Consider the following 20,261-nt stretch of genomic DNA (forward strand, 5'->3'; position numbering starts at 1 on the left):
GCAGCCAGACTTGTTCTGATGGGCCACCAATGGGCACTTCTGGGGTCCTGAAAAGACTTCTTCCCATCAGGTGCATTGTTTCTTTGATGTGAAGTTCTAGAGCAGAGAGTAGGTTCCTCTGGGGAATTTGGAAAAGGGGAGACACACTGTTCTCACATCAGTTTTAAAGCTTTGCTGTTCATGCCTCATAACCGAGGTGACTCCAGAAATCCCCTGCCGAGTCCATGCAACGGAAACTTCTCGTCATTTTCCCAGCTGTATTCTCCTCCCTGCTCTTTGACTGACTGCTCTCTGCCTCCTGTAACTCAGCATCCTCTTTGGCCTGCCCCACCTGCAACTGACATGGCATGGAAGGACCCCATGTTCTCAAAAACACTGCCACCTCACCCTCCTCAGAGAACCCTCAGGATCTGGCATTTCTACTCTGTGTATGCAGGAGTCCAGGAGGATCAGGCTCAGAAAGGTGAGAGCTCTGGGCGATGAGAGGGCACATCTAGGAAGCAGGGGGAACCGTACGAATCAAGGCCCAGATGGTACAGCAGGACAGGTCACAGGGTGCCCACAGAACAGGATATCTCACCACTCACACCCATCCCCCTCCTTCAGTGGGGGTTACTAAATTGGGCTTTGGGATCTCTCACCTTCTTTGCCCTGGCCTGTGGAATGGTGTTTTATGTTTATCCTTGTTTACTGTAGACCAAAAATTGGTTTGGAAGCAGCTTCCAAATCTTGCTCCTCTCTCTCACTGGTTAGTGGGCATTTGGATAAGGGAACTGTAGGGCTTAGACCAGTCTAGAGTCTTATGTGACCAGCTGCTGAGTAAGTACCTCTAAGCTATTCATGGTCCCCTGCCAGGTCTACAGACTCTGCAGAGAGCACCGCTCTCATGGGTTCATGTGTACCCTGTCTGGTGGCCTCGTTCTGTGTGTTTAGCGTCTGCCCAACGCATGGATGTGTTACATGCAGTTAATGGTGAGATCCTCATGCTGAAGCCAGCCTCTGTGCCCCAAAAAGTCATGGGCTGTGATCCAAGAATCTGGGAAGTAAAGTTCTTACCCTCAGGCTTGGGTGGCTCTTTGTTGCACTTTGTGTTATTCTGCAATGTGATCATTCTAGTGATTCAATCCTTTTCAAGTTGAATTGTTTTCAGGTTGTTTTGTTTTCCTCTTCCGGAGACTTTTGTACATACTGTTGTCCTGAGTAACAGTATCTCTAAGCTGAGTTACTCTAATCGGAGCTACTGGAAGGTACCTGCTTTCAATGAATTCTGGTTTGGTTTTATTTTTTAATCAAAAAAAAAAAAAAAGAGAGAGAAAGAAAGACCACCCCCTATTCAGGCCAGCCAGTAATGAAAAGTCCCCTTAACCAGAAGCAAAGGCCCTGGGAGGAGCAAGGCCTGTCACTGGGGCAGGGGCACTGTCCTCAGAGGCGGACTTTGCTCAGGGATGGCGCACAGTGACTGTGGAGGCTTAAGTCCGGTAACCCTTTGGTTTTATTTCTTTTTATTCTTGATGGGCAAAAAGCCTCCTTTAAAAAACATTATTCTTAAGAAACCTGGGAGAGAAAAAAATGCCAATGAGAGGAAGACAAAGAAAAATTAGAGGCAGTACATTCCATATTTTAGAACTTTAGCTTTCCAGACAGTCCAATTTTGCTTTGTTTACAAATTCATCTTGCAGTACAAGGTGAAGCCAAACGGTACAAAGCCCACAGAATTGAAAAGCCATTCATATTTATCATTCAATTTTTTGATCTTCAAATGTTATGAATTCTCCAAAAAGATAACAGGGAACAGATATCCCTCTGGTCTCACTTTATAGACAGGGAAATTACCAAAAGAAAAATCTTGGCTCTACCATCTCTACTTACAGAAGGTAAAACACTTAACAGAGACAGATTTCTGTTGGAGTTAGACTAGATTTCTTTTCACAGCCCTTAATCTCACGAGGTGAGAAGGAGTGGAAGTTGCCAAGTTGTTGGCTACCAGACCCATCAGTCTGTTTAACTCTGGCTAAAAGCAGAGAATAATGGGCAAGTTACCAAGTTTCCCCTACAGCTCTGGCGTGCATTCTGAAATTGTGGAAGATCCTCATGTAACACACACGCTGTAACCTGCATTTGCCACACAGTCCAGGGCACACAGAGCATTGTGATTCTTTACCGTCCGCAGAGACAACACCAAAAATTAGGACTAAAAACTAAAGGTAGTTTAGTTTTTCAGATGGATTTTCACTCTGGCAAACTCAATAGTTCATTCCCTCCCACCCCTCAAATCATTTAAGTAAAATGTTCTTCCAATAAACATAAATTGAGCTCTTTCTCTGTTATCCATCACATTCTGCCAGTTCTTTAAAACTGGAATATGGTACTAGGTACAGAAGGCGAAAGGGGAAAGAAAGCCCCAAGTGCTCTAAGGATGCGCTTATAAGTAGTGTGGGGTTATCACCGCTGTCTACTTACTCTCCCATTCTAGGACACAGGGTGAAGAGATCACCTGGGTTCCCTCTAAAGCCCTGAACATTAGCATCACTGAGGAGGAAATATTTGTCCTTAAAAATAAATGTAGGTTCCCCGGCTTGTTCTCTTTGGCTGCCACATTTGGAGCCTGGGTGGAGGCCCTTCAAATTAACACTGGTTCTGTAGGGGCTGCCCAGTCAGGGTGCAACAGGATCAGACCCAGGATCAAGTCAGCCAGGGGCAGAAGGGCGTGGTGGCCCTACGGGGAGAATGCCCTGTATTTTCAGTTAACTTTCTAAATTGTTATCTATTTAGCTACAGCCTGAGTCAGGTCTACAATGGCCACTATTTAGAAAAAACCTTAAATCAGTGATGTAAGCATGTCGATTTGAAATATATCCAAACATCATTAAGCCTCTGGGTCATAAAACTTGGTCCCTGAACTAACAGGAGTATCTTACTCATTAATGACTAGGTTTGTTCCAAACGGCCCCTGCTGACACACATGATCCTTTTGTGTGGCACAATAAATCTGGTAATAGCAGAACAATAACATGGCTTTTAAATAAGGTAATTTTACAATTCTTTAAGATGCTGGTTTGCTTCTTATAATGTGTTGTGTGGATTACAGTACTTAGGGTCCACATTCACTTTAAAAGATTTCTGTATTTTAATGCAAATCTAAGGATCATCCCCTTTCTTAGTTTATAGATGATTCAAACTTTGTAAAACATAAATAACCTAGTACTCTACACATCTGAAGCCCTTTGTAATACTTTTTTTTCCTAATTTGAAAATAACTTATTTACATATCAAACATTAGAGCGGAGTGTAAACATGGATGTCAATCACCCTTTTAGTTTCACAAATTTGCTTTTAAGCTTTCATCAACAGGCATATTTTCTTAACCTACCATGATCTCAAATGAGATAAAATATCCTTCTTCAAAAATTGTTACGAATATTTATTAAAAAGTGCAATTCAAAAGTTAGCTGGGCAAGCACATCATTGCAAATCACAAAAAGGGGTGAAAAAACCAAAACCCCCAAACAAAACCACACGAAATACAAACAAAACAAAAAGGTTAAAAAAAAAAAAAGTGTGCTGAGGAATGCACCCAAAAAGACGAGGAAATGAGAAGTCAAAGCTAGAACTCTATCCAGATGTTGCTGTTCTTTCCAAGTGCAAAAGAAGGTGGTGAGGAGAGACCAGCAGCCTCCACCACCGAGTTCTGGCTCTGGGTCCAAATACTACTTTAATATCAGATAATTCATCAGGGAAGTTATAAAAATATCCTATATACATGTGCACATTTGAGGCATTTAAAAAGTCATCAGAAGCTTAAAGTTTAGTGTCTCAGCAGTTTCAGCTACTTAAACTCAATTAAAGCATCTATCATTTAAATTTGGATTGGCTCAGTTATTTGACTGCAGATGATAAAATCAAGTTGTCATCTTAGGGGAAAAAAAAGAACCAAGTTCACCTACACATCCTTGCCATTACCCACAGGGTAAGAGAAGTCTGGCCCAGAGCTAACCTTTTATGTCATTACGTTTCTGAATAAATGTAATAACTGTACTAACCACTCCCAACCCCAACCCCCACTCCCAATGTAGAGTGCCCTAGGAGTAAAAGAACTGTAATGAGGACAATCTGGTATCCAAATCTATTCAAGTGTGTTACTGAGCTGTTTAGCAACAACATATGCAGGAATTACCCTCAAAACGCAAGCTGCACCTCTGGGGAGGAAGCCCTGGTACAGCAACATCAAGTCGGCAGGGATCAGGAGCTGCCCTATGGCGACATCATCAACCCTTCCCTAAGCTATGCCAATGCAGAGCCCTCTTGCTCTTTTTAATTGCTCCTATCAGTTAAAGCCACAAGTTGTCAGCATCCCCAAGCCCCAGTGTGTTTCATTATTTTCCATTAGTTATTCTTACCACAAAAAAAGATGACCTGGAAAATCCATTTTATCTTAGCATTTATCCCTGAAAAATGAAACACTGCATTTTCTGTCACAAACTGTTTCTAAGCCTTCTGTCCTCAATAATCACTAGCTCTCAGGGGCTAAGAAATGCTACAGCAATGGGAAACGAAACATACCCAGAAGCTTGCATTCCTGACAGGTTTCTTTTGATGGGACAGCAGCGCACTGTCTGAGCACGGGGAAGGGTCTGAGCAGAAGAAAAGAGCTGCCAAAGATGCATGGAATGAGCAACAGCAAAACACCAGTGAAGTCTGTGAGTCCCTCCTCAGCGAACGAGGTCCCGGAAAGCAAGGCAGCAGCTAGTTCTCCTCAGAACGGGCCAGGTGGCATGGGGCTTCTGTTGTCCAGCTGCAGCCAGGAGTGCAGACATCTATTTCCTCTTCCCACTGGCCCTTCCAGCGCTGGGATGGAGAAGCCGTGTCAATTGTGGGGTCACACGGAGAAAAGTCAGTGCAGCAGTATGTTTCCAGGATAGGAATGTGAGTAGACGGCAATGTCACACGTGCTCAGCTTCTCCTCCTCCCCTCGGTTCATATGCAGGAGGAACTCGCACCCAGAGGCCCCACCGTCACAGCACTAAGAAGAGGATCAGTACAACCAACAGGACTGCAAAGAGGATGGCTATGGCACACCACTGGCGCCGATCTGGAAGGCAGGACATGGGGATTAGCTCTCACAGGGACTCCACGTTCCCCAAGAAACAGTTACATGGAATTTATGGCACACTTTGAAGCAGAAAAGGGGCAGAACGTGCAAATGAAAGGGCCATGATCTTACACCTGCCTAGGTGCCTGATACTCTAATGCTGCTCTGTTCTTGGCCTGCACTTCGCATGCAGTCACAATTTTGCCAGTCCCCTGAAAATGTCTCGTAATAATTACATGCTTTGTGTCTCAAGTCTTTAATTACAATCTGCGGATCTTAGCTTTCTGCTGGTGGTTAGCATATCCTCAAAAAAGGTGTTGGCACTGGTGTTACAGATCAAAGCCTGCCTGCTTTAATATCCCATAAAAGTCAAGTCATTTAATTAAACAATAATCACATTCTTTTCTCAATGAGCACAACGGGAGGAGGGAAAGGAGATGAAAGCTACTGCTGGTCACTTCAGGAAATAAATAGCTGAAAAAGCAAGCTCCAGTGAGACAGCATGATTAATTTCACACCACACCTAGTCAAGTAAGATTACTTAACTAGTAACTGTGTTAAAATACCTTATACAGTTCCTCTGTAAATGAAAGTGGAATGTTTTTTCTGAAACTTTCTGCCCTACCAACAATTTGGAACAGCAGGCACAGGAAACAAAGTGGCTAGGGTCCATCCAAATGGCTGAGAGCAGGGAGGCCCTGTGAGACAGAAGGGCCCAGACAGGCCCTGGGGGAGCCCTGCTGCAGCTCACAATCCTGTGGTCCCAACTCTACAACAGCTGCCCCACAGGGTTGTTGTGAGAATTAAACAACACAAACCCTGTCATACACACACTGTGCAGTGCCCAAACCTAGGGCATAGCGGATGCTGTCAACATCAGGATGCTTCCTTAATTTGGAGACATGCAGAAAAAATGAGCAGTCTTTCCACTGATGAGTTCTGGCATCTTCCACAAAGGGGCCGACTGATAACAGAATTCACAGAATTCATGAAAACGCAGTTCAACCACTAGGAATAAGAGTTCCATTTAAATAGAAATATAAAGACATATTGATTCACTAAAGTGTCTTTGAAAGCCCACTGATTTTAGCACACTATAGCTATTGATAATCACATTGCCAAAAGATCTCAGTCTATGAAAATAAACTGCTAAACTCTCCACAAGGCAAAACATGTACTTAAAATTATTTTAAATATTATGGATATCAAAGTCTTAGAACTGGACAAGAGAACTGCCACCAAATTATAAGTAAAGCAAGTACCTTCTAAGTGGTGATCACCTTGGTCTACACCTCAGACATCCTAGAAACTCATTTAGTTAACTCTGTGAGTAGGACACAGACCCCAGATCCATCACTCCCTGTTCTCAGGTAGGACTGTTCCAAAGGTCTAGGGGATGCAGAGCTGGCTTACTGCAGGTCACACTTTGACCTGTTTAACTATTACTTCAATGGTCAAGAAAACTTTTACAGCTGGCATTCTCTCACCTGATAAAAAATGTTAAATTTTTATTTTCCAGCCAAGTAGGTAAGAAGCTTAGAAGTCATCATTCTGTCGTAACAAGTAAAAATCTGAACAAACTGAAAAAGCAACAACTCTTCTTAGATCCATCAGTGAAGTGAGGTCACATGGTAAACTGCAGAAACCTACAGGTGCATACAGACAATCACAGCTTATCAGAGCAGAAACCCACGAAGCAACAAACTCCCTAGGAAGCAGCATCCCGGTAGGAAAAGCTTAACTTTAATTGATGAGTCACTGAAGGCTCAGGGTGGACAAGTCTGAGATGAAAAAAAAAACAAACAAAACACTCCAAGGGGACCCAGGCGAAGGGGATCCCCACACTTCTGTGGGTTTTACCGCCAGGAGCTTGACCAGGTTCTCAGCAAATATTGGGAAAAATCCTCTCATGCTTCCAGCAGGCGGAGGGGAAAAAGAACCATTATGAAATACTCCAGAGTACTCTGTTCTAAACAAAAGTCTGACCTCAAAAGAAATTAACCAGAATCTAACTAACCTGGGGGAAGGAAAATACTCAACTCCAGTCTTCTCTAGCCATCCAATTCCACCTAACAGTAGGAAAACTGGGAAGCACTGGTGAAGTTCACAGGCCAGGGGCACAGGCTCACCAGAAGCTAAGACCTAATCACAGGACTAGAAATTGCCAACCCTCGACCTCACCGCCCCATCTATGGTAAAAGTCTATTCACCACAGTTCCTTTTACCCAGTGTATCAAGTCTACTTTTCAACAAAAAGTTATAAGGACACTAAAAGGAAAAAGCAACAGTCCAAAGAAACTGAAAATGCATCGGACCCAGAGTCAGATACAGCAGCAATGCTGGAATTATCAGAAGAGGAATTTTAAAACTGTGGTTAATATGCTAGAGGCTTTAATGGAAAAAGTAAACAACATGCGAGAACACATGGATAATGTAGGCAGAGACACGGAAATTCTAAAACGAAAAAAAATAGAGATCAAAAAGACTAACACAAACGAAGAATGCCCCTGATGGGCTCATTAGTAGGCTAAACACAGAGAAGGAAAGATCTCTGAGCTTCACACAATTTGTCAACAGAAACCTAAAAAAAGAAAAAAAGACTAAAAAAAAACCTGGCACAGAATATTCCCAAAATGTGGAACAACTATAAGACTTACCATAACATCAGCCAAGACAATGTAGTATTAGGAAAATAGACAAACAGATCAATGGAACAGACAGTCCAGAAATAGAATGACATAAATACAGTCAACTGATCTTTCACAAAGGAGCAAGTGCAATACAACAGAGCAAAGAGAGTCTTTTCAACAAATGGTGCAGAAACAACTGGACTTCCATGCCAAAAAAATGAAGCTGGACGCAGACTTTACACCTTAACAAAACTTAATTCAAAATGTATCCACAGACCTAAATGTAAAATGCAAAACTATCAAACTCCTGGAAGAAAACACAGGAGAAAACCTAGATGACCTTGGATATGGCAATGACTTTTTAGATACAACACCAAAGGCACTATATATCCATGAAATAAATAATTGAAATCGGGATGTCATTAAAACTAAAAACTTATGCTCTGTAGAAGTCACTGTCAAAGGAATGAGAAGACAAGCCACAGACTGGGGTAGAATATTTGCAAAAGATTCATCTGATAAAGGACTGTTGTCCAGAATGTATTATACAAAGAATTTTTAAAACTCACCAGTATGAAAACTAACATTGATTTTAAAAATGGGCAAAAGACCTGAACAGACACCTCATCAAAAAAGAGATGGGGCTGGGCACAGTGGCTCACACCTGTAATCTCGGCACTTTGGGAAGCCAAGGCAGGCGGATCACTTGAGGCTAGGAGTTCAAGAACAGCCTGGCCAACATGGTGAAACCCTGCCTCTACTAAATATACAAAAATTAGCTGTGTGTGGTGGTGAAGGCCTGTAATCCCAGCTACTCGGGAGGCTGAGGCACGAGAATCACTTGAACCTGGAAGGCAGAAGTTGCAGGGAGCTGAGATCGCACTCTGCACTCTAGCCTAGGTGACAGAGTCAGACTCTGTCTCAAAAAAAACAAAAAACAAAAAGAAAGAAAAACCATGAAAAAGATGCCAGAGAAGCATATGAAAAGATGTTCAATATTAGATGTCACTGGGGAAATACAAATTAAAACAAGAAACAATACACACCTATTAGAATGGTCAAAACCCCAAACAGTGACAACACCACATGCTAGCAAGGATGTGGAGCAATAGAACTCCTAGTGGGAATTCAAACTGGTACAGCCACTTTGTAAGACAGGTTGGCAGTTTCTTACAAAACCCAAACATACTCTTACCATAACCATTCAGCAATCACATACCGTGTCACTTATCCAAATGAACTTAAAAACTTATGTCCATATAAAAATCTGCACTTTTCTTTTTTTTTTTTTTTTGAGACAGAGTCTCCCTCTGTCACCCAGACTGGAGTGCAGTGGTGTGATCTCGGCTCACTGCAACCTCGGCCTCCTGGGTTCAAGTGATTCTCCTGCCTCAGCCTCCCAAGTAGCTGGGGTTATAGGCACATGCCACCACACCTGGCTAATTTGCACATGGGGGTTTACAGCAGTTTTATTCATCATTGACAAAACTTGGAAGCAACCAAGATGTCCTTCAGTAGGTAAATGGATAAATTGTGGTACATTCAGACAATCGAATATTATTCAGTGTTAAAACAGAAATAAACTATCAAGCCATGAAAAAGCACAGTGGAAACTTAGATGCACATTGCTAAGTGAGAGAAGTCAATCTGAACAGGATCTGTGATATATGATTCCAACCATATGCACGCTGGAAAAGCAAAACTATGGAGACAGTCAAAGGATCAGTAGTTGGGGGATTAGGGGAAAGGAGGGATAAACAGGTGGAACACAGGATTTTTAGGGCAGTGAAACTGCTCTGTGCGATGCTACAATGATGGATACATGTCATTTATACATTTGTTCAAACCCACAGAACGTACAATACCAAGAGTGAATCCCAATGTAAACAATGGTCTTTGCAGATGATTAATGATGTGTTAGTGTAGGCTGACTGTAACAAATGTAACACCATGATGCTGGATATCAATAGTCAGGGAGGTTATGCGTGGGGGAAGGGGGCTATATGGGAACTCTCTCTACTTCCTGCTCAATTTTGCTAGGAACGTAAAACTGTTCTAAAAATAGTTTATTAATTTTTTAAAAAGATTAAAATGCTTACAGTAATTTAAAGCCACTTTGCTAAAATGATTAGTTGTGATTCTTTCAGGATGAAAACAGAGAAAGTATTCCTTCTCAACCCCTCCCTCAACCTCACACACTCCTATGTTTACCCCCTTCCCTCAGGCATCTCGCCATTTTCAGCACCAGATTTCCAACACTGAACCAGATTTCCACTTTTTGGCTTTCCATCAGCCTCGACTCACGCCCCCTACCACCCTCCAATCATTTCTCTTCCACAGCTGTATTAAGTAGGAATTTTCACCAAGGAGAAGCATATATCACACAAGCCAGCACAACCCGAGGATGCTCTTTTAAAGCCGTTTTCCTCTGAAGTGGCTACGCTGCCTCTATGAAGCATGAACTAGGCAACCCCAGGGAGCTGTTACCCCAGCAGACTTCTCAGCACTTCCCACAGAGGCTTCACGCATAGAAGGAACGGGTACTAACCACAGGGGCTTTTGTGACCTCAAGTGGAAAGTTTTAAGCAGCATTGCAAGCTCAGGACCTGCCTCAAAAAGTCAGAGGGGAACAAAAGAACTCCAATGGTAGTTTTTTCTCTCTCTCAAAATATTTTTCTCCCCTAAAGAGAAAAGATGAATGGAATGTCAGAGAGTGAGAGGGAAAAAATTCTCAGTATCTACTTAAAATAAAATACTTCTGTGGCTAAGAGAATACAATCAGTGTCTCTCTTGGGTCATTCAAAAAAGTAAACGTGGAGTCTTGGTTGGTTTCTCCCCATGAAGCAGACAGCCATGGGGAGTGGAGATGGTCTGCCGCTGAAGAATCATGAGGCCTGTGTGTCCATAACTACGTAATCACACTTCGCTGTGCCTCTGTAGGATTTCTTTATGTACAGGTTTGATCACAAAGCAGTGAACTTCTGCAAAAATTATGGAGCAGAGCAGAGACCAATACAAATTGCTTGTTTGTCAAACTGAAGCAGAAAGCACCAAGCAGGAGGAGATCCCTAGGGAGTATTTCTTTGGGTAGCAAGCAAAGATTAAAATGAAAACACAAGCAACCTGTCAAAAGTGAAGCACCATTCAGGATAAATGCTCTGTTTCCTGGCTCTTTTTCTTATACAAATATAACCAAAGTTATTACATTGCTTCCCCAATTTTTCTTTCAGGAAAAAGTAGAATAAAGCATAAGCAAACTTCAGTGCTATTTATACACACTGGGCCGCTTCTCACAATGCAAGTACTTTTCTAAATTATTCATACCCAGAATGCTGGGAAACAAAGACAGTGCATCTTTGTTCATTTGCTCTTCCCCAAACAGAACTGGTGCTGAAGTAGCTACTTGACTTTGCAACTAATACATACATGAGTGAGAGGCCTGGAGGTTAAACTGGTTATACAATTCTTCATTAAAACACCTTTTTTTTTTTTAAAGTAGAGGGGAGAAGGTAGAAGAAGAGAACAGAGGGAATCAGAAAAGACTTTGCAAACCTTTCTCTAAATGTGTGACACATGAACTAAGCTGGTGCCTGCTTCCCATATATGCACAGTTTCAGGCAATGAAGAGCCTGCTAGAAACAAAGATACTTGTCCCTAGAGAGAAAGAAGAAAATGACTCTAGATAGGAGCTTCTCTTTGTTTTGGATATAATAGGTCCTTTGCCCCTTGGGGCCATTGCAATTTTTCTTGCCTTACAATTTCTTACAAACATTTACTAAGTCAATAATACATGGTAAATGCAGTTAAGCACTTCTACTTTATTGGTATTTCATTTAATCCTCACAATTACCTGGAGAGGTAGGACTCAACCTTTTTTATAGATAAGAAACTGAACCCTAGAGAACTGTTATGTAACCTATGAGTTAAACTTCTAAAAAGTAAACGTGCATATGTATTTAAATCTTGCCTCAAAAAGCTAACCTATTAGACCTTATAACATGTACCTGACAGGAGGAAACCAACAGAAGAATGAGGTGTCAAGAAACAGGGGATATTCTAATGCAAGGGAGGTGTTCTACAGTCAGGGAACATCCAGATTACCTTAAGGAGCATCTCAGTTTCTCCTTCCACCAAGCCACCTCCAACAGATAAAGAAAAGATACTGGATTTTTTAAAATTTAAAATATATTATTTCCCATGTAAAGAGTCACTGGAACATATCTTATACAGTAACTAATCGGAAAATTGTTTCTTCATCCTCATCCTGGTGCAAATTTGCTGAAATATTTCAGTATTGATTCAAATATAACAATTGAAAGTAGATCCACACATGCCATCTTATTCTGAAGTAGTAGGTGTCTTTCTATGAATGAAAGAATGTCCAGGAGAAACAGTAACTGACTTAACTATTGTTTTAAATAAGTTCCCTATTTTGGCAAGGAAATCTTAAAACAGTAAAATGAAGAAGGATTTTGTAATTGCAAACAAAGTTACTCTACTGGGTTGGGCGCGGTGGCTCACGCCTATAATCCCAGCATTTTGGGAGGGTGAGGCGGGTGGATCACAAGGTCAGGAGATCGAGATCATCCTGGCTAACAAAGTGAAACCTCATCTCTACTAAAAATACAAAAAATTAGCCAGGTGTGGTGGCGGGCGCCTGTAGTCCCAGCTACTCAGGAGGCTGAGGCAGAAGAATGGTGTGAACCTGGGAGGTGGAGCTTGCAGTGAGCTGAGATTACACCACTGCACTCCAGCCTGGGTGACAGAGTGAGACTGCGTCTCAAAAAAAAAAAGAAAGTTTCTCTACTGGGAAAAAACCAAACCAAACACCGTGGGGGAGCGCAAAGACCTTCTCTCGAGTTAAGGCTACAAGCAGCAGATAAAGACTGAACATACAAATCTTCCATTCGCTGATTCTAAGGCATCACAAAAAAAAAAAAAAAGTGCCATAAGAAAGAGATCAGCCAGGCACGGTGGCTCACGTCTGTAATCTTGGCATTTTGGGAGGCTGACGCGGGCGCATCACCTGAGGTCAAGAGTTCGAGACTAGCCTAGCCAACACGGTGAAACCCCGTCTCCACTAAAAATACAAAAATTAGCTGGGCATGGTGGCATGCAACTGTAATCCCAGCTACTCAGGAGGTCAAGGCCTGAGAATCACTTGAACCCAGGAGGCAGTGGAGGTTGCAGTGAGCTGAGATGGTACTACTGCACTCCAGCCTGGGTGAAAGAGTGAGACTCTGTCTCAAAAAAAATAAAAGAGAAAGGGATCTGTAAAAAATAAGAAAGGGATCTGGATGGGCATAACTATGAGACAACGCTCCCAAGACAGAGTTCTAGAATTAAGTACAAATGCTTAAGCTTTAAACACCATACATACCACTGGTCATATGAGATACTTTTGCAAGTTTCTTCATCACATTGTCCAGTCGGGACTGAGTGCTCTCCAATTCGTGAGAGAAATCTTCCAACATACTAGAGAGAAGCAGACACAGAAGGTCGCTGGTAAGCACGAAGCCTTGGCAGTGCACATGCACTGGCTTAACAGGACTAGGCCTTCATTTTAGCAAACAAAATGGGCAATGTTGGGTTTCAGGACCTCACTCTATTATCCAAAATCCTTGGGACAAGATAGGATTTTGATTTTGGAATTCTCGGGATTTTAAAAAAGCCTAAATTACATATGCTTTGCATTAGTCAATACCGTCAGGAGGGTCTGGGGCAGTCCCCGTACTCAGATACTTAATGTTTCTGCAGAAAAAACTATGAGGAGTCAGAGTTGGAGTCAGTTCAGGTGAGGTTTTTCTGTAACATGAGCTTGCTGCAAATTTAAAGAAAAAAATTTAAAAAAAAATGAAAGGAGATTTCTTTAGAGCTTCCTAGATTTCAGAACTGCAGACAAGGCAGTGTGGACCCGTCTATACAATAACACAAACTCAGTGGCAGTGCAATGTGGTAGAAACAATGCTATCTGAGGCAGACAACCAGGCTTTGCCACTGTTTACACTGCTACCTTGGACAACATACCCTACAGCTCCTTGGGCCTGTTTCCTCACCTGTAAAACAGGGCAATCCTATCAGCCCAACTTCCCTCACATGACTCTTGTGAGAACCAGGTAATACACAAAAGCACTTTATGTCAATATGAGTTTAGTAACGTACTTTAATAAAATAACCTCCTGTAAAGCACTATGTGCTTTATTATAAACCCAGAAGACCTCAGCACTAACATCCCTGATGGGGTGTGTGAGAGTGTGTGTGTGTGCATGCACACACGCATCTCCCCATCTGTCCTCACAGAGAAACCATATTTCCCACTAGGAAAACTGACTCCAGCAGGCTTACACTATTTGCTGTCCAATGTGCAGCTGGGAAAGAAAACCCCAAAATACTATTTCAGCAGTGCCTATTTTATAAGTCACTAAATATTCCAGACTTTTCATTATTGATTAGTCAATGATTATTCTGAGGCTAAAATGTAATATGCCAATTAGTACTAACAGTCTTACTAAAAAGGCTATATTAACTCTGACAGCATCAATGGCAGTTAGAAACTGCTGGTCTTGATCTGTGCCCAACTAGACACCTGACAGTCTTGCAGGATTCAGGGCAACCAACTCTTCATTAAATCAACTATTACATGAACTCCATATTGACAACTAAAACAAGTCTTTGTCCCTTATCTAAATTTTCAAATTAAAACATATTTAGCTCATTTTAGATCCTGGCAGCATCTTGGTGCTGCAGTTGGCAGGCCTATCCAGACAGGGTCAAACTCTGAAAAGCGAGAGCTACCTTTCTGCGCTGGGTGTGACTTTTCATACTGAAGACAAAACAGGCACATCATCCCACCTTCAGTCCATGGACACTCACCAACCAAGCTGCTAGCCCAAATCTATCTCAGTACCATCCAACAAAAACATGAATCACATACACCATTTTACATTTTCTAGTAGCCACATTTTTAAAAATTTCAAAAGAAACAGGTGAAATTAATTCTGTTGTATTTAGCCTAATACAGCCAAAATACTATCATTTCAACATGTAATATAAAAATTATTAATAAGCTATTTTATATTTTTCCATACTAAGTCTTCAAAATCCAGTAAGCATTTTATCTCTGGAGCACATCTCAATTCAGACTAGCCACATAAAACTTCCTTAACAGCCAGCCACATGTGGCTAGTAGCTATTATACTAGATAGCACAGGTCTAAGTCCAAATCCCACGCTTTTTCCCATTTATCTGTTATTTCTACCTTTTTAGAGACAGGGTCTCCTCTGTCACCCAGGTTGGAGTACAACCTGGAGGTGCCATCATAGCTCACTGCAGCCTCAAACACCTGGGCTTAAGCAATTCTCCCACCTCAGCCTCCTTCCCTAGTACTTGGGACTACAAGTGTGAACCACCATGCCCTTAAAACAGACCCCTTTACTGTTGTTCTAGTGAGCTGTGGATAGGGAGTGGAGGTAGGGGTGTGTCAATTCACCATCTTTAACTGGAAGTCCCTCAGACTCTATGACCCACTGCCCAGCCAGGCTGCTTCATCAACAGAGAAGCTCAGTCAGGCCATTAGTCCCTTCCCCTCCTCAAACTGAACTTTAGGGTCAGGACCCATTTTAGATAGACATGAAACAGATTCTGGCTACTCCAGCTTCCTGCCTGGTCTCCCTACCTGGCTCCATTGCAGCACATCATCTAAATCACACCTGATCACACCATCACTCCTAACCTCACCTCCACGTGGTCATCATGCTCAGAATAAGTAGTCGTACCTCCTGACCATGCTGACAAGGCCTTCCCTGGTTTGTTCTCTGCCTCCAGACACATGGAACCTCCCTGCTCCATGCATGTGTGCACCTCTCCATCTTCACAGACGCACTTTCTTCCTCCTTGTCTATGCTCCCCACACCACCTGCCTCCACACCAACTCTCACCTCACCTGGCTAACATCCACACATCCTTCAGACTTCAGTTAAACCCCCTCTTCCTCAGGGACCTTGGGCTAAGTCAGGGCTCTCCAGGCAGCATGCACTGGCCCCATCACAGGGGCCCTCCCACATCACTGCCATCATCTAATGACCCCTCACCACTCACACAATGTCTGTTCTACCTAGCAAGTGGCAAACTCTTTGGCAGAGATGGGATGTCTTGTCTGCTCTGTTCCCTTCTACATCCCTTGGCTTCCAGAAGGCCTGGTGTAGAACAGGGGCCTATTAAGAATTTATAATGAATCAATGTGTCATGATAAACGTAATATCAAGACAGGAAAGTTTCTGAAATATCCTGGTGGACTGTTTTATTATTTTTCTCTTTAAAAAGATTTATAAAATGATAAAGGTATCCTGTGGCAGCATTTAAGAATGCAGTTTTTGCCATCAAACTACTGAGTGCAAAGGGACTGTTCATAAGGAAAAACAAACTGAGGTTATGTTTTGTTTTTATTTTTCTGAGAGGAAAGAGTTTTTGTTAACTGGCGTTAAATTTGTAAGTTTTAAAAACAACAACAACAAAAAAAAAACCAAAGTTACAATAATTTAAGATGCAAAGCAGAGTGTTTGCTCAATGTAGCGGGAGAGTCATGGGATGATAAAGTCAGCTCAAAATCCCCACAGGTTACACAGGCTTCTCTGTTTCACATTCCCATTCATAACTATACTTCGAGTATCTGCTCAGAGAAATCTGTGTCTGTTTTTGGAGGTGTTTAAAAATAACAACAACTTTGCCTAAAGCCTGTAGTAAAATTTACGAAGCAGATTTGCTTCTTTTGGGGAGGCTAGTCTGCAAAAACAGAATAAAAATGCAGCTATGAATCAAACAGCTTTTGATCTTACCAGCCACGTAGCTGCCAGGCTTTTTAGGGGTCTCGTAGGGTGGCTTTGCCCCTGAATTTCACTGCAGCGAGAGAGGTGTCTCAATACTCACACTGCCTGTTCCTCCAGCTCCCCTCCGATGCGCTGGGACATGTTCTTCAGCACCCCGATGCTGCCAGAGACCAGCTCCAACTGCTCATCCTGCTGTTCCACGATCAACTGGTGCCAGAGAAATGGGAAATAAGCAATTAAAATCCATCTTACCTGGTTCCAAGCCCAGCACTCTAGCAGCTGCTAGTTTCTTTGCCAACTTGGGACAATTCACATTCAGAAGCAAAGCCCAGAAATCAAAGGACCAGACCGTTGCCTCTGAGAACACACTGCTCAAAAGGCTGGATTGTCAAGCTACTGATATCTCCTGCTGATCCAACTTGTGAACAGTCAGCGGGGCTTGAAACCACCAAGAGAGATTTACTCTGGTTGGCTGACGTCCAATAATGGAGCAGACAATGGCTGAAAGCACATGTGCAGATGACCACTGAGATGTGGGGATGTTTGGGAGGAGGAAGCCCATTGCCAAGATCAAGGTCTCAATCCACAACAGACTGCCACAGCTTAAATACAAGAGAGTCTGGCAAATCTCTGGATGTGGGGAACTATGCACACAGTCTCTCCTCCCTCTTCAAGGACAAACTAAAGGACGCCCTGTGGCAATAAGTTACCTCAAGGACAACTTCTGACTGACAAATATTTACTTTTAGTTGTGTTGCATTCTCCTCACTTTCTATAGAAAAAAATTTTCCTGGGTTTAATAGCAATTTAAGTAAACTACTGGTTAAGCAGACATACTAATGTAAAGAACAAAAGAACATATAAACTACATGTATACATAAAACACAATATTTAAGAATCAATAGTTTCAATGGGTACATGCTCCTCAAATCCCCAGACACATTGTCATTAACTTCCTTTTATTAATATAGCTACATATCAAAGGCAACACCAGACATAATCAACTTCATTTTCCTCCTACCCCTTAATCTACACAGAAGCAGTCAACTTTACATATAACAAAACCAACCAATAGGCCAGGCGCAGTAGCTCACACCTGTAATCCTAGCACTTTGGGAGGCTGAGGTAGGTGAATTGCCTGAGTTCAAGAGTTCCAGACCAGCCTGGGCAACAAGGTGAAACCCCACCTCTACTAAAATAGAAAAAAAAAAAATTAGCCGGGAGTGGCGGCGTGCGCCCGCAGTCCCAGCTACTCAGGAGGCTGAGGCAGGAGAACTGTCTGAACTCGGGAGGCAGAGTTTGCAGTGAGCCAAGATGGTGCCACTGCACTCCAGCCTGGCAACAGAGCAAGACTCTGTCTCAAAAAAAAAAAAAAAAAAAAAAAAAAACCAACCAATAATTTTCAATGAAAAAAATGAGAGATCTTTCTGAAAGTGTCTCTGCTGAGATGAACAAAGATCTGTTTTTTTCTAAGAGAACCGAGCTTGGTTCTTTTTTTAGAGAAAGGGTCTTGCTCTGTCACCCAGGCTGGAGTGCAATGGCATGATCGAAGCTCACTGTAGCCTTGAACTCCTGGGCTCAAGGGATCCTCTGGCCTCAGCCTCCTGAGTAGCTGGGACTAAAGGTGCGAGCCACCACGTCTGGCTGAGCTTGGTTCTCTTGAAGCAGTCACGCTGTGAAGATTCTGAAACACTTTACATATGCAATCATGAAACACAATCAACACAGGACACGCCTGGCTTACCCTGCTTGTCACTGAACCACAAGACTCCATGGCTGGCAAAGGAACTAAGGGGGTGTCTTGTTTCCCACTGCCCTGTCCTAAGCCCAGGGTCCTCGGGGTACCTGCTGCTGCGCCTGCTGCTCCTCAATGAAATGAGAATTGGCTCGCTGGAGCTCTCGGTCCGGGCGCCCGTATTTATCTGCTGTTCCAGTGCTCCAGTTCTGGCTGCCACTGTCTCCCAGCAGTGCCTGTGTGAGCAGAACAACCAGAGGAGTCAGGAGAAACAAACAATTACTATCACTGAACAAGTGATGCATCAAGAGTGATATAAAGAGTTTTCACATTTCTTATCTATTTTTCCCTGAGCAAGGCTTTTATCTAGTGGTGTAGGTTGGTGCCTGGGTGGTACAATTTAAGGAATTCCAGGAAGGGCCCTCTATGTCTTTAAGTTCTCCCAATAGCCCTCACAATGGGCTTTGTCTCCTTAAAGTGCAAACAGATGCCTGCTAAATCAACAAACACCCATCTATATACTGTGTTATAATTGAAAAGCATTCAATCTCTTGTAAAAGAGCTCTTCCTGGTACCTGTGGAACTTCAACAACCCATAGGTTGCAGTCAACCTGAGTCCAAATATCTAGAGTACTTTTTAAAGAAAAGTGTGACCCAGGGAAGTTTTGGGTTTTTTTGGTGGGGGGAAGGGGAGAGTTCTCTGGAATGACAAGAAGGTAAGCCATACCCCTTCACACACAAATGCATAAGAACTATCAATGTCTGTTAAGTTTAATTCATGAATAGAATCTAGGGTCCTTCAGGCTTTCCAGATGATGACTGGGGGTTACTTTACCAGGCAGGTATGACCACAAGGAATGCCTGACCCTGGCAACCTAGGCAAGGGCTGCCCTAAAGTCAGAGTTCTCCACCAGGGCTCCCAGACACCAGGGTCGGGTTTCCCAAGTATGAATTCAAGGAAGTTTGCAGCCATAAACGGGTAAGGTTGGGTATGTCTTCCTCACATGAAGAGGACAGGCACGAATGTGAGAGCTCAGTCTCGGCAGTTGGTTCTGACCAGACCCCCACACACCTTTCTGACTGGTCAAATTAACTGCTCACACCAGCCCCGCAGCCAGAGCCAGAAGACGCTAGCAACTAAGACTCTTTTTCCTTGTAGAGTTGCCAAATTTTCCTATCAGGTAATTAAAAAAAAAATCTCAGACACTATTAAAAGCCTGTCTGGTTAATCGGTTCCGTCTGAAAACCCTTCCAACAGCCCCACAACCTTCCTCCATGCTGACACTGACCTCTTCTCAGACTGCGAGGGGTGAACTCTATCAAATGGCCAGACTTCAGGGGCTAGGATGAGGGAAGCTCAGTTATTAGAAGCTTTTCTTACAAGAGCTTCCAGGGGCCCAGAGCTTCAGTCCAGTCAAGAGGCTGGATGGTGACTGTCTCTGGTGTAAAGCAGATCAAAGGCTTTTTGTGGGTGGCTCTGCCCTGACCTGGTCTTAGGGCTATCAAGACTGAAAAGATTCTGCTCATTCTGATCCAGACTCTAAGGACCTCTATGGAAGACATGAGGAACTAATGACAATTTTTTTAGGGTCAGAAAAAGGCTATAACGCATCACTGGCCTAAGCACAGAGAACTGGGACACCACCAGGGCCTTGTGTGCTCCTGCGGTCACAGGGCTATTTTTCCTATGTTTTCCATGGTGTACACTTAGGCATAGCTAAGTATAGGGCAAATCATCCACATTTTATTGTAAAATAGCTTAAAGTTCATCGGTCTGACCCCACATGTCTGTGATAATAGGACAGAAATTGAGAGAGGGCCCAAGGACTGGAAGATGCACCAGTGTGTGGGTGCCAGAGCAGGGGTGCTGGTGAGGCAGGGAGCAGAACTGCGCCTAGTACCTGGCATGATGTGACAAGGCCCATGCCTGCTGGAGTGCTTAGAGAGCCCTGGCCCTGCTTTTCCTTGAAAATTTGCAACTT

At 43.0% G+C, this 20,261-nt stretch overlaps 1 protein-coding gene across 2 annotated transcripts in view; it reads right to left on the reverse strand.

The window, feature by feature from the left end:
- Window positions 1–1,474: 1,474 nt before the first annotated feature.
- Window positions 1,475–20,261, reverse strand: part of STX6 (syntaxin 6) — a 53,331-nt gene continuing 34,544 nt past the window's right edge. For both annotated transcript variants that reach the window (XM_011951146.1, XM_011951147.1), the window contains 4 exons: window positions 18,390–18,515; window positions 16,645–16,751; window positions 13,100–13,194; window positions 1,475–5,089 (listed from right to left, as the gene is read on the reverse strand). In XM_011951146.1, the coding sequence (XP_011806536.1) occupies window positions 5,013–5,089; window positions 13,100–13,194; window positions 16,645–16,751; window positions 18,390–18,515 (405 nt within the window). In that variant the 3' untranslated portion in view covers window positions 1,475–5,012. The remainder of the gene's footprint in view (window positions 5,090–13,099; window positions 13,195–16,644; window positions 16,752–18,389; window positions 18,516–20,261) is intronic.

The sequence above is a fragment of the Colobus angolensis genome, unplaced genomic scaffold (assembly GCF_000951035.1).
Source record: "Colobus angolensis palliatus isolate OR3802 unplaced genomic scaffold, Cang.pa_1.0 Scaffold315, whole genome shotgun sequence".
In the NCBI taxonomy this organism is placed as follows: Eukaryota; Metazoa; Chordata; class Mammalia; order Primates; family Cercopithecidae; genus Colobus; species Colobus angolensis.